This window comes from Candoia aspera, chromosome 4 (assembly GCF_035149785.1).
Source record: "Candoia aspera isolate rCanAsp1 chromosome 4, rCanAsp1.hap2, whole genome shotgun sequence".
NCBI lineage: Eukaryota > Metazoa > Chordata > Lepidosauria > Squamata > Boidae > Candoia > Candoia aspera.
In genome coordinates, this window is record NC_086156.1 from 39,466,239 (window position 1) to 39,481,481 (window position 15,243).

General features: G+C 35.6%; 1 protein-coding gene across 2 annotated transcripts in view; it reads left to right on the forward strand.

Annotated features, from left to right (window-relative positions):
* Positions 1 to 14,506, forward strand: part of UBE2E1 (ubiquitin conjugating enzyme E2 E1) — a 54,432-nt gene extending 39,926 nt beyond the window's left edge. For both annotated transcript variants that reach the window (XM_063303884.1, XM_063303885.1), the window contains exons 4-6: positions 677 to 809; positions 12,066 to 12,213; positions 13,640 to 14,506. In XM_063303884.1, coding sequence (XP_063159954.1) covers positions 677 to 809; positions 12,066 to 12,213; positions 13,640 to 13,737 — 379 coding nt within the window. In that variant the 3' untranslated portion in view covers positions 13,738 to 14,506. The remainder of the gene's footprint in view (positions 1 to 676; positions 810 to 12,065; positions 12,214 to 13,639) is intronic.
* The last annotated feature ends 737 nt before the right edge of the window (positions 14,507 to 15,243 follow it).

Consider the following 15,243-nt stretch of genomic DNA (forward strand, 5'->3'; position numbering starts at 1 on the left):
TGTTCATTGCCCAGAGTTCCATTAGCTAGGTGGGCAGCCATAGAAATTTGATAAATAAACTCCATCTGGGAGATTCTGTAAATAGTAAATTCACAGTAACCATTCATTTGTTCTTTGAGGTCCGAGTGGGTTTCTGTTAAGATTTTAAAATCTGTCATTTAGTGGAAAAGATAGTTGTAAATAAAAGTTTTATAGGTCAAAACTAGACATTCTAAATTGTGATGGAAACATACAAGGAAGCAGTATACAAGATAAGGAAATGTTTCTGGAATCACATTTGTGTGGGATTTACTATTATATAAGCTTCTATCTTTGTGTGTGTGTGTGTGTCTGTGTGTATGGATGATTGCAAGATTCCTCAGTAACCTACTTTTTTTTTAATTTCTACTTCAATCTTCCAGAGCCTGCCAGCTGAGAACTGAAATAGTTGTCACTCTGCCTTCTTTAAAGTGCATTGGGAAGAGCAGTATTCCCTTTTTTTTTTACCTTCATCATCACCCCAGATGGCAGCCTTCTGTGAGATACAATCAATATAGGCTGCTAGTTGTCAGTCCCTGCCTTACAGTGTTAATTTTATAATGAATATGTTTACAGGAATTGAGCTACTTTTCATAAACATTGAAGCCTTATTTAAGCTAATCACTGTCAATTTTTTGTTTCCCCATTTAATTTACAGTGCTGGCCCCAAGGGTGATAACATCTATGAATGGAGATCAACTATTTTAGGACCTCCAGGTTCAGTATATGAGGGTGGTGTTTTCTTCCTTGACATCACATTTACACCAGAATATCCCTTCAAGCCTCCAAAGGTAAGAAATGTACCACATGTTCTCATTAGCTGCTAATATATCACTATATACAATGCATTAACATTTTATATAGTATTCAGTATAATTTCATTCATTTAATATTTTTTCCTTTCTGCAAATGTAGCTCCCTTCCACATGGGTATGTACCACAGGCATGACTGGAGCATATGCCATATTGATTGTGCAATGAGTTGCACTTGCGGAAATCTCTGCCTGGCATAGCTAAGGGTAGCCATTAAGATCATCATAGAATCGTAGGGTTGAAAGGGACTTTGGAGGGCTTCCAGTCCAACCCAGGGCAGAAATCTTCATAACATGCCAGAAAAGGGACTGTCCAACCTTTGCTTGAAAACCTCCAGTAAAATAGCACCCATGACTCCAGGAGGCAGACTGTTCATCTGCTTAATAGCTGTCATGCCCAGGAAATGCCTTCTTATTTTGAGTTTAAATTCCCCCCTGTACAGTTTCAACCCACTGGTTTATTTATTTATTTAACAAATTTATAAGGCTACCCAACTCACACATGGTGACACTAGGCGACCTACAGAATTAAAAACCATAAAAACACAATACACATTCATATCAGCCACTTGATTGGCTCCGAAGCAACCTGGAGTCCCCAGGCCCACTGACAAAACCACATCTTCAGGGCCTTCCGGAAAAGGAGCAAGGAGGGAACCAGTCTTATCTCTGGGGGAATGATGTTCCAAAGGGAGGGAGCCACCACGGAGAAGGCCCTTTTCCTTGGCCCCACTAGATACTTCCCTAACTGAAGGGACCCGCAACATTCTTGCCCTACCCTCAGGCAGTATGGAGAATAAAGCCACACCCCTTCCCCATGACAGCCCTTCAGATATTGGGAGACTGTTATCAGATGTATACATATTTGGCTCTAAGTATATGAAAACAGCTGCTGTAATGGAAATGCAGTTCCATGAGATGAATAACAAGGAGTACCAATTTTAAAGTAAATAAAGAAAACTGTATGGATATAAAATAGATTGCATAAGCAATTGTTACAATAAAAGTGTCTGCATTGATTATACCTGAGATATTTTAACATTGCTATAGTTTAAATCATAGATTTATAAAACAGTTTACAGTGGGTGGGTATTTTTCCATAGAAGGCATATCTTTGTGGTTTTTACATACATTATTTTTCTAAATTTTGTGAGAACCATGGATTGTTGATTTTCAGATTACAACCATCTATTTACTTCTTTAAAATACTTATATACTGGCTTTTCTTCTGTTGGGATCTACAAGGGAGTTTATAAAAACAAACTAGAACACTATTGTCTAGTGTTCTGTCTAAAACTAGTGTCTGTCTAATCTGGGCAGACTATAGGGGCAGCAGATTGTCCGTTTTTTGCAAACCTTACTTGAATGACTACAGTTTTAACCTACTTTCCGAATCTCATTAATGAGATAATTAAGCAAGTGTTCCTAAAAAGAAGCTTAACAATGAGATGCTGGCATCTTATCTAAATAAGCATTGACTATGCTAAATGGCTATTACCATTTACCTATTACATCAAAATAAGGTTCAACCAAAAAAAATTCTTGGAGAGTACAACACTAATGTATTTGAGATACTTGGATATCTATCAGGAAATTTCAAAAGTTGTTCTTTTCCTGGCCAGGAAAGACCACTGAAGTATGTACCAAATACGTGGCTTTCCTTCTATTCCTGTCTTACATAAATACCATTTTTCTTTTGCCCACTGTGGCTTAATATTTATTCTCTGCAATCTTGTATGTCAATATATCCCACCTCTTGGAAGACTGCTAAAATTTCAAAAGCTTTGTCAAGCAAAGATCCATTTGAATCAGACAAGAACTGGTACTTGTCTAACAAATAGAAGCAATACCTTGTTGCTCTTGGGTATTTTTGTATTCTTTTTTTCAACTAATTACTTTCAAATTCTTGCATAGAATTATAATCATTTAAATGATGTCTTTCATTTATCAGAAAACCAGTGGATTTACAAGTTGCTTTATAGACTATAAAATCAGTGTATTTGTAAATTTTGTATCTTGTTAATTGTGATTGAAAATACAATAGGCAGTGAAATAAGGCACTTCAGAAAGCAAGAACTAGGAACTTAGCTAAAACTATATGGCCCAGATGCAGTAGTAGCCTCAGAGTATCCAGAATCTTAGTATCCTTAAGGGATGGAGCACTTGAAATGAAACCATTTGATTAAGAATATTATGAAAGTTAGCATTAGTTACATAGAACGAAGAATTGGAATATCCAATTTTGGCAAATCAGAAGGTCCAGGTTTTTAAAAATGTAAAATTTACTTCTTATGATTTAAGAAAGAAATTAATATATTAGAAAACCTTATTTCATGTCTATTGGATCTCTCAAATAATGTTTTAAGAAGTGGAATATCAGATTTTTTTTTGCGCTGGTACTGCAAGAAATCAGAGGGCTCTTTAACTCATTTGATTTGCTCTTGTCCAGCCACATTTCTGTTTTGGTTTAAAATCACAGCATATGTTATGACAATTTTGGAAAGAGTATAATAAGACATAAAAGTAATGTTAAACTATATTTCTAAAATATAGAGATATATTTCTGAAAAATATACAATATGCAATTTGTAATTTTATTAAGACCTTTGGTTCTTATGTAAATGGAAAGAAAATTATCCTCCTGATATTAAGGAATGGATTCAAGATATGAGTATGTTATCTATTTTTCAAAAGTCATTATATTCTAAAAATTGGAAGATAAAGCAGTATGTTTCTATATAGATTTAATGACAAGTTTAAGGATTGAATTGATCCCATGCTAATACAAATGGATATTGTGTGGATCTTTTTTTTAATTAGTTCTTTTTTTTTTTCTTCCTTTCTGTTATTTTTAGTTTATTTTAATCAGTATAGTATATGTAGGGTTTTTTACTATATAATCAGTACTGTATTAGGTTTTTTTTGGTTGGTGTTCTAGTTGTTAGTATTTCACTAAAACTAAAAAAAAATCTTTAAAATACTTAGTTCTGTTATGAGTGTGATGTCTCTGAAATTTGATATTTTGTCTAGATTATTGTAGTTTTTTTTCCCCAAGTGTCAAATTCTTGACCACCCCATCTTCACTGAGAGCAAGATTCTTCTAGAGTCTTTTTACTGGGTATATGTGTGTCTGTCTGTGTGTGTGTCTGTGTGTGTGTATATTTTTTTAAGAGCATATGATAAAGTTACAGAATTCTCAGCAACTGAATTGTTTTCCCCCTTTAGAATTATCTCCCAGGTTCCTAAAGCAGAATTTCTCAATCTCTTATTCATGAGTCTTGCATGATTGGTGAGGAGACTAATTAATTAATTAGTAATTAATAGCATAGGAATGCCCAGCTGGTTAGAATATGAATCTCTCTCCACTTCTAAACATACAGTTATACCAAGTTATATATCCTTATTTTATGGCTGCAATTATCATGCCTGTGAATTTTTAAGCCTAGGATGATAAATGTCTGTTATGACTGGGCCCTAACTGCCTTCTGATCAGGAAGGCCCTCAAAAGGATTTTATTTCAGCAGGCCTTTGGGCACTAGAGCATTTTGGTACATGTGTACTTCTTGTTTTTGTGATTGTTTCAAACTATAATTTTGAGCTGTTGTTTTTTAAACATGGAATTATTCATTTTTTATTGGTTCTCCATGCATACTGTCCAGAGTTATATAGATTGGGGCAGTTTACTGTTAATAAATAATCTTTTACCTAGTATTAGTGGTTGGATTTTTTTTTTAAATATTGAGCATCAGACTGACTTCTGTACTCTTTTTTTTATCTTAAAGAAATTCCTTAAGTCTTCCTCATTTCTAATCATCAAATTGGTATCATCAGCATATCTGAGGTTGTTGATGCTTCCCTGGCAATTTTAATTCCAATTTCCTCTAGTCCAATATTTTTCATGATATACTCTGCATATAAGTTAAATAAATAAGGTGCAGCATACAACCATGGCACACTCCATTCCCAACCTTAAACTGTTTAGTTGTACCATTTTCTATTCCAGCTCTTGCATCCTGGTCATCATCTAAATTCTTCAGTAGGCAGATGAGTAAACACCCATGTGTTTAAGGGCTATTCACAATTTGTTGTGCTCTATATAGTCTATTTTTGCTTTATTGATTATTGAAAGGTTTTTTGGAATTCTCTTGCATTTTCCATTATCCATCAGATGTTAGTAATGCGATCTTAGGTACCCTTGTAGTCCATGCACTAGAAAAAGGGGACTGACAGTGATTTTTTCCAGTTCTATCTTCTACTATAGTAGCCATTGCCATCTACCACAGAGCTGTGGTAAGCAGTCCAGGGAGAAGATAATCTAGCAAATTATTACCTCCCCATCTCCTTCCTCCAGTGCATTTATAGGGAATAATTGTTTTTACTAAATCAGACTTAAAACATTCCAACTTTCTTCTTAAAGTTATTGTTTTCAGTATATTTTAATCTTTCCATAAATTCCAAGGAGGTTACAACACTTGGAATAAGAAGCTAACGAACAACTTAGCTGTCACTCTTATAAATATGAAAGTGTAGAGATTTTTAGCCTTGTCATATTTTTAACAATTAAAAAAATAGAAGAGCTAATAAAAATTATGTAATTGAGGAAAGTATAGGTGCTTTTCTTCTAAATGAGGTTCTGGAATTGATGACATGTTTTTCTTCCAAATTAAGCTATCAAACACTCTAAAGAGAATAACGATCTACTAATTATGTGGAGTATTTGGAAATTCAGAGAAACATTGTATGTACAATCACATAACTACAGGCACTACACCCCTACCCCAAACTCTGTAGGGAATGACAAGCTGTACTAACACAGTGCTTAAAAGGAAGGATGGGTGAGTTTAAAGAGTTGGCTGATAAGCTATAAACACGCTTGCCTCTTGTCTGACTCCTGTCATTCACAAATAGCTTTTGTGTTTATCACTAAGAAGCATAGACATCAAGACACTGTATTCTGACAAAGAGGAGGATGTTATCACCAAACTTTCTTCCTCTTTTTTTAATGCAACAGTATCTCTTTTCTCCTCCTCCTCCTCCTCTTGTGTTTTTGTTTAAAATATTCTTTAAATCATTATCATACTATGCTGCTTTGTCTCCCAGACTTCAAATTATGCAAATTGATTTGAGAATGGTATTAGAATGCTATGTATCAACCCTTCTATTCTATCCAATCATGTTCTGCCTTTTGTGTTCTGCCTCTAATTCTTATAGATGTTTGCCTGTGGTGCCTTCCAAGTATAACAATCATCATCCAACTTAGAGCAATCAACAGTAGAAAAAAATTGCATTCATTTTGCATGTTCAAAAGTGGCTGGTATTTAGTGCTGGATACTAAACAGCTTATTACCACAATTTTAGCCACAAATTATACCAGGCAAAAATTATCTTGTTTATCTATCTCTTCCAAACAAGTTTCAAATGACCAGAATGTAACCTCAGCAGAGAAAGTTTTACCATACCATCCTATATTCAAATAACATGTTCTTCAACAACACTGAAAAATTTATGGATTATGAATATGATTCAGTGGGCTGCAATCAGGTTGAAGAAGATAATTTGGAAAGTACCACCTGTTTTCTGTATGAATTCCAAGAAAGAGATAGTAATTCAATTAACAGTGATTATACTGAATAGTCCTTCTTTTAATTTTTGCAAATGAGAGATTGTTTGTAATGGTTGCAAATACTTTTTCTTTTGTTAACTTTGGAAAATTAAGCTTATCAAAGTTTTCTAATGAATAAACTTGAACAAAAAAATGAGTCAATGAGAGTATAGCCTCTGGCATTGTCACTGAATATTACATTGCTAAGATTTTCTTATCTAAATATTCTGTAGATTTTTTGGATTCAGACTGAATTAGTTGAATTTAATTCCTGTTACTCAAGAGTGACTTACTCTGGATCCAACTAGTAAATATAACTCTTTCCTATTGTAACTAGAAATAACCTTTCCTGCGTTCCGTTAGTAATCATTTTTCTCTGTCTCCCATCTAGCATAATAACTAAAACAAGGGTACACAGGGTCTATTGGCTCAAGGGCCCACTTTGCTTTGCACAGCATCTTCAAGCCAAGCTCCAAAAGACATTTTTTAATGCTTTTTTCTTTGCAAAAGCTAAAGGCACCTATGCTGAACCTTAACCATTTCTCTTGTTAAAAAAGCAGGGAGGGAGCGATGAGAATATTAATGTGGAAAGAAGTAAGTCTCTGTAGAGTTTAAGGCACCTATTTTAATCCTTAAAACCCCAAAATTCCCAGTGCAAAAAGGCATGCTGTTTTGGAGGGGGCTTTAGAGTCATAAAAAGGGTGCTGGTGGCCTATACAGTTTGCACTCCTGAACTGTATATTTTAATAATATAACAATGAGAAAGCCAAACGAAGAGGATGATTTCCAGAAATTAATATTATATTAAAGTGTTGTATTAATTTTGTAATGTACTATGCTATTCCACTGTCAAAATCACTCTGAAAAAGTGGACACAATAGAAGCATACTGGAAACCTGGTAACACAATTGTAGCTTAGCAAAATTCATATCTGCAGGTATTGTTCAGACACAGCCTTTTTTTCCCGTTTTACGTACAATATAAATTATCCAAGTGTGTATTTTTATAAAGAGTTCAAGAAAACATATTTTCATTTGTATTAATGCCTCAGCATTTTCTTCTGTACCAAGTGAGTACACATTTTGCTCTGAATGAAAGAAAAAAATTGATATCCAGGCTTTTTCAGCTTTTGCATTTCCACTGTTATAGGCAATTAGTTGAGACCTTAAAGACCAAACTACAGTTTTCATACAAATGCACAGAATAATAACTGACCTGCCCCTTCTTTACAAGGAAGGCTTTTAGTGGGGAGTTTTAATTGCACTCCAAATCCTTCAGGTTTGCCCACAATGGTGTTCTAAATGTAAGGTTGCCTGGAGAGTGTTTCTGGAATTTCTCTAGTTGCCCTCCACTGATCACAAACAGGCACACATACATAAGGGGTGGAATGGTGAAAAAAACCCTTTTCTTTCATCCTGCATACCTGTTGTTCCTTTTCTGACTTCCTTTACTCTTGTTTCCTAACCCCAACCCTCATCACTACAGATATGTGCTGAATACATTAATGTCAGTGCAACATTTTTCATAGGAGCACTCAGAGCTGATATCTATACATCTGGTAGAAGATTTGGGCTAAATTGGTTTGACAATTGGTCCCTAGAGGAAGAATGCATTAAATGGATGGCAAATCTAAGCACTGTGCATCAGGAATGTAATAAGAAGTGTTCTCTAATCAGCACTTGTAGTAAAAGATTACTAATTTCTGCCTCTTAATAAAGGACCTGTCTTTAGAAAGCAGATGTCGGATAAGTATCCTGCCTAAAGTTGTGAAGAAAAGTAGCAATATATTCATGCTGAAGTAAATTTCCTCACCCCTCTTAAGGCTGTGTAATTCTCATGTAATGCAAACAATTGACACAGGATGGCAGTGGTTCACCATAAATTGAAATGCCTGTATAATGGCTAGTTGAAAAGGAAATACTAATTTTTTAGAATAGAATTTAGCATATATAAAATTAAAACCTAAAATATAAGTACATTATTTGGTGTAACATTCGGTAGTTACTATCACAGATTCACTTAGAAGACATTTTTCATTAAAGCATACTAACCTAATTAAAGGATGATTTGGTACTTTAAGCGAAACCTCTTTTTTTTTTCTTCCCTTTTTTTTTTATGTTCCGCTCTGGTACAAAGATGGAGCCATAGAATCATAGAGTTGGAAAAACCATTTAGGGTACCAAGCTTAGCCCCCTGTTCAGAGAAGGAATCCAAATTAAAGAATCCAGCCTGGATACTTAGTTCTCGCTTTTGAACTACATTTACCACTGCTTTTCCTAATAGTTTATTTTCCCATCCTTTACGATTATTATTCCATGTTCTGCATTCTTTGACAATATATAACAGGTTATAGTCTTCTGTGTGATGTCCTTTCAGATACTTCAGAAGAAACAGATGCTTCAGAAGTCTGACACCACCCACCCAACTCCCAGTTCTTCTCTTTTCAAGTTAAACATATCCAGTTCCCTAAATCTTTCTTCATGTAACTTTTTCATTCTGCAAAATTGTTCTAATTTTTCTGAGTCCTGAAAGATGGGTATTTTAGAATTGGATTCATTAGTTGGGATAGGATAAGATCAGTGCAGGGAAAAGGTCAAGTAAATTAGTGTCTGACACAAGGACCAGCTGAAAAGGTTTTTTCAAATTCAAGTTCAAGCAGAAATATTTCTCCCTCAGACTGATCCAGGCTACATGAAGTATAATGAGATCTGCTTTTACAGCACACTCAGAACTGGAATTGTGTATTCCTCCCATGACTTTTCTACACATTACGGTCTGTTGACCAGTAAACTGCAGTCTAGCCCACAGTCGTGTGATATAAACATTAATTTGAGCAGGCAGGCAGTATAATAAAAAATGGCAACGACTTCCACAATTATCAGTATCATTTGTCCAGACATTGCAGTTGTAGAGATTTCTGTGATCAGTATCACCCCTCTTCCCCAAGATTTTTGATATGATTGAGTATCCACATGCAACCATGAAGAGGTTTTTTTAGATAAAGGACCTAAGACATGCTTATTGTCTCTGTTCGGTATAGTTATGCCGTGTATTTCTTTTCTATGATACTGAAACCTTGGCCCAGGTCTCCATTTTCTTTCAGAAAGAATCACAAAGCTGAAAGCTTGGCAACTCCAAGGGAAAGAAATAGTACTTCAGATTACTCAAAGCTTAATTATTCATGGTTTTCATTAGTGGATTAAGAGAGTTACATGCTTTTTCCACTGATCAAAGTAAAGGGAGGTCCCTTCAGGGAATTACTGGTAAGAGAAAATGCATACCACCCAGCCAGGTAAACCAGGAAGAAACTTATAAATCGGGCCATTTTTTTCAAGACCCCTGACTGACCAATACTGAGGTCTCATCACTATGGCAAATCAGCCATTTAAAATGTAGCTTTGTGTACCTGGATAGTGCACATGATGCCTTGCCTTTAGATGCTGACACCTACAGGTCTTGCGTGGTGTTATTCCATTAGTAAGTTTTGATTCAGTCAGGTAGTCCACAGTGTCCCTGAAATCATCTCTGTATCATTGGATTAAACAATTTGTCACTTTGTCCTGCCCTGTCATGAGTGTAGCTGAAAAATTACTACATTCTTTATAGTTTAATCTGAATATATTATTGCTTCTCAATGTGGCCAAGTATACCTTCTTATCTTTTGGTGGGGGGGAGGTATCCAAGACACCTGTAGGCTTATCTCCTTTTGAAGTATCTACTTTTACAGATTTCTGAAATTATTTAGTTGCCTTATTTATCCAGAAGGATGTACTTGCCATGTATACTGTACCAGAGAGAGTTCTACTCCCTGGTAAACTGCGTCTTGAATCCAAAGTCTGTTCTATACATGTAAGTTCATAAAATCACAGAATTGGAAGGAGCCATTTGGATTGTCAAGTTCAACTTTCAACCCAAAATGTAAAATGTAAGCTAAGAATAAGAATCACCCTATAAATTCATCAGTTTTGCAATTGGTCTTTGTCAGTTAAGTTTGGTAAAAAGAATAGATTTACAGTTCTCAGCCTAATATTCTCCATATCTGTAGTCTGCATTGTGCCTTATTGATCTCTTTATTTATTTATTTTGCCAGTCTGTTTGTTTTTATTAAACCATGTCAGTCTAAATAAGATTAAATTATCTTAGTCTTGTTGCATCTCCAGTACCTAATGAAGCAGAGATCCTTCTTCTGATGTCTAGAGCTGCATTCAAATGATAGAGTAGTGATTCTCACAAAGCTTTTCTGTTAATACATTATAAGATGTACCATTATCTGTAACTTAAAAAATGGAAGAAAAATGAGCTGGAAAAAAAAAGATATGCTTTCCTTTGGATGCTACAAAATTATTCAGAAAATTGGATGGGTAGGAGAGAAGACTTCTACATTCCTATTTTTAGTCACTGGCATCTGAGAAATTACTGAAAATCCAGATTTATTTTTTAACTCAAGTAAGAAGACCCTTCTGGTGAGATGGGTGGCTATATAAATTTGATTTATATATAAACAAACAAACAAATAAAATAAGAAGGTAGGTAAGAAAAAATAAAAGGAAAACCTGGACTGGGAAAATAGAGATAGCCAAAGTAAGTTTGTACAAGATTAAATCAGTCTCTGTAACCAGCCTACTGTAATTAAAAGCATTCCAAAAACAAAAATTGTATAAGATTGTCCTTGATGAAATGTTGCTTGCTGTTGAGATCACATAACAGGTATTCAGCTTATCATTCACTAATTAGAAATAGCAGGAATTCTTAGCCTGTAGAATCAGTGACTTAATGAATTATTACAACATGTGAAATCCAACCACTTTTAAGGACCAACTAAGGAATGTAATCAAATACAAGATGAATCCATGAGAGTTTCCTCATTATCTATGGCAGATGCACACGTCTTCTGTCAGCTCAAGGGCAACATTAGCCATTGTACAACATGTCAAGGACCACACTGCAAAAGTGCAGGATCCATTTTTTCAATGATTTTTAAGAACTGAATGAGCACTTTAAGCTGCTGCGAGGTTTAAGACAAACATTTTGGCTCTTAATGTAGCTAATCCAAAACAGTACAAAAATGGGACAAAGGTTTTGGCCCCCTCATTCAGGAGTTGGGCCCTATGAGCTGTAAAAGGTATACTGGTGGTCTGCATGAAGCCTTCTGACCATTAGAAAGTGAAATTTTAGATCTTTTCTATGAGATCAGAAAACATGTCTTAAATTAATCAGTCAAGCTAATGTTAATCCCTTTGAATGAAAATCAGATGTAGCAAAATTTCATTTTAACAATATTGTCTGATTCATCTCAGGTAACATCTAAGGATTTTTAAAATTATTATCATTGTAAACTCTAGAAAAGCCTGCACAAGTGGGGTTTGGTATTTTGGAATTAAGGGAGAACAGCATTTGGTCAAAAGCTATGGCAGAACCAGAAATAATAGAAAGTTGTCTGATGGCAGATTAGTAATTTATCAGAAATTGGAAGTTGTCTGTAAATAGGCTTAGACAAATTCAGTATTTAATTTCTGTTGTAGGAAATGTTGGAGTGCCTATCTGAAAAGACAGAATATCCTTATGACTGTTGTTTAGAGCTGAGGATAAACACAAATTCCTTATGTGTTGTTGTTTTTTCTTTTCTCCTATAGGTTACCTTTCGAACAAGAATCTATCACTGCAACATTAACAGCCAAGGAGTGATCTGTCTGGACATTTTAAAGGACAACTGGAGTCCAGCATTAACTATTTCTAAAGTTCTTCTTTCAATTTGCTCACTTCTCACAGACTGCAATCCTGGTATGTTGGGCCAAAAGGAGGGATGAGGGAGAGAGAAACAGGATCTGTAACAGAGATTGAATGGTGAAGCTTCAGTCTGCCGTTTCCTTGTTAGCCCATATGTCATATGTGGTTAATTACAGTAAAGCCATAGGGAGTTTTTCACATTGATTTCTGGTAACTAATACAGGAACATCTCCTGCAAGAAGAATGGCCGCCCTCTCACACTGTACTCTCTTGGGTATTTAAGGACATATTGGGGGAGGAGGGGGCAGCAGACCTTTTTACCACCAAGCAAGGTCATCTTTTCATTTAGAATTGGAAATACCTTCTTTTAATTAGAAGTGTTCCAACAAAAACATTTGCAAACCTGCATTATAGCTGTTTTTCCATAGATCTCTGGATGTTCATCACCACCACTGCAGAAGCCATTCACTGGCCAGCCTACATTTCTTTGTCCAGCCTTATTTTAGGCTATTCTGTCAACCCATAGGTTTTACTCCACTGTCCTGGCTCCTTTCCTGCTAAGGCCCATTTCCAAAACACAGTACACAGGGAAAGCACAAGCAAATGTGTCTAAAAGCTATACAGGTAGACTTCGAGTTATGACTGCAATTGGGACCAGAATTGCCATTGCTAAGTGATGCGGTCGTAAAGCACAATGTCACATGACTACATCATTTAGCAACAGCAATCCAGGCAGTCCCAGATTTGGTTATTGAACAAAGTCTACCTGTACTGTCTAAACAGACAGCAAATGCAAAACAGAAACTCAAATAAAGCAGAATTTTTATTGGTTGGAATGCCATATATATTGCATCACACTGACATCAATTCCAAAAAATAATTTTAAAAAATACATTTTTAAAAAAAAATCCAGGGGTGAAAAAATGAATCTATCATCTCCACAAAATTGATAAGAAATGGAATATCCCCACTGATGGTGTTCAGTGACTGAAGGATTGCAGCCTTTGATTGCTTTTGTGAAAGCCATTATTATCTCTTCAGGGGAGTTGGCTGTTGTGAGAAATATTTTAAAGGATTGATAGAAATGTACCGTATCTATGGAAACACCAGTTGTCCAGCAAGTCACATTATTATAGTAGGACTTTGATGTGCATGGGCCTAACAGAGATGCAGTGTTGTTAACTATGATTGCCAGCAGTTTCAGCAAGCATGTCTATTGTAGAAAAAGCTCTGTGAAGTCTAGTGGGAAAGTATAAAGGTTGGGACTTGCACTTTAGCAACATCTGGAGGGCCACAGGTTCCCCTCCCCATTTCTGGCCTAAGTGGAAAATGTACTAGAATTCTAGAATTGAAATTAGAATGTCAAGATTTTTTCAGTAAAGCAATGCTCTAGGTCCTCATCACATCTGACCTCTCTTATGTCTTTTTTCTCCCCCCCAAAATTGGTAATTTGCTAGAAATTGTTTTATTTATTTTGCAGCTGATCCCCTTGTTGGAAGTATTGCTACTCAGTATATGACTAACAGAGCAGAGCACGACAGAATGGCCAGACAGTGGACCAAGAGATACGCGACATAAACTGGATTTTTGTCAGACCTTTGTGTTAAATCATCTGTGATGGAAAGAGCTGCTTATGATTTTGAAGGGGTGGGACAGGGAAGGGGAGAAACTGAAAAAGAGTAGGGTATTTCTATAACAGATTTTATTCAGTCGTTTATTTCCTGAGATTTTGTTGTTGTTACTTAAGGTATCTTGCTACAGTAGACAGCTAGAATGGGAATAGCATATTTTAAGACTGTCATTAGTTCAGCAATAGTAGCTCTGATATAGCACCAAGAAGAAGAATGTAAACTAATCTGACAATTCGATGAGGGTGGGAAAGGGTGTTTGGTTACTTGTGATAGATAAAGAAAAATTCAAACAGCTTAATTTATGGGTACATATATTTGGCATTTATGTAAAAGTTCTTGCAAGAGGGCTTGCAACTTTTCTTTTAGCTTGGTTTTATTTTGTAAAAAAAAAAATGTTGGGAATATTTTTCCCTAGGGGAGGTGGGAGAGTTTCATATTTAACACATCTTTTTACAAGACTACCATTTCATTAATTTGAAATATAGGGGTGTGGCTAGTATGTTGCCTCCCCTGGTTCATGGATTCATTTTTCTATACCAAGTTACCTTTGTGAAAATGAAGGTTTAAACTGGGACTTGGAGCAACCTGTAGTGAAATACCTTAAACTGTTTAACTGTAAGGCGTGGAATAGGAGTCACTCAGTGGATTGGTTGTATGTTGTGGGCTATCTAAGTCTGCATTTGTTACTGTGCTAATAAAAATATGTACAAACCCCCCCAATGCTACCATGTCTTTCTGAAATTCAGCTATGTTGGTTGTGTGTAACAGACAATATAATCCATTGCTGGTAGGTGAATCATGCAAACAAAAAGTAGTTTCCAGGCCACAGAACAAAAAGTTAGCCAAGAAGGCTTTAATAGGTTGTGTAATTAAACCCTGGACCAGAAGGCACTTACATACCTATCCAAACATCTGTTGTCTTTTGCAGATGACTTTTATCAGAAGATCAAATCAACTCCTAAGTACTTGAAGTGCTTAAACCTGGAGTTTCCCTAGCAGTTTGACATTAGAGCTGCTTATTTGTGGTTTCAGGCTGTTGCTGCTTGATGTATCTTTTTTGGGGTAGGGGGGTAGGGTTAGTTTTTCCCTTCTTTCCTGGTATCCATCTATACCAAAGTGCTAACATATTTGATTCCTCTATTAAAAAGAGTTACTTCTGCCACCTTTTCTCTCTTAATAGCCCTCAAAATATTATCTGAAGTGAACATAATAATCCAGATGAGATTTCAGCTAATAGTTAATTGAAGCAGGACCATTAACATGGCCCAGAATGAATAGTTCTGTAAAATTCTCAACTGTGTTTGTTACAATGATACAATACACACACACACACACACACGCATACATATATACATATACATACTGCATGTGTAGATAGATAAGATAGATTGATTGAAGGCACTTACTTAACTGCATGGCAACAATGAGTACAGCTGAAGTAAGAGGTAGGCTG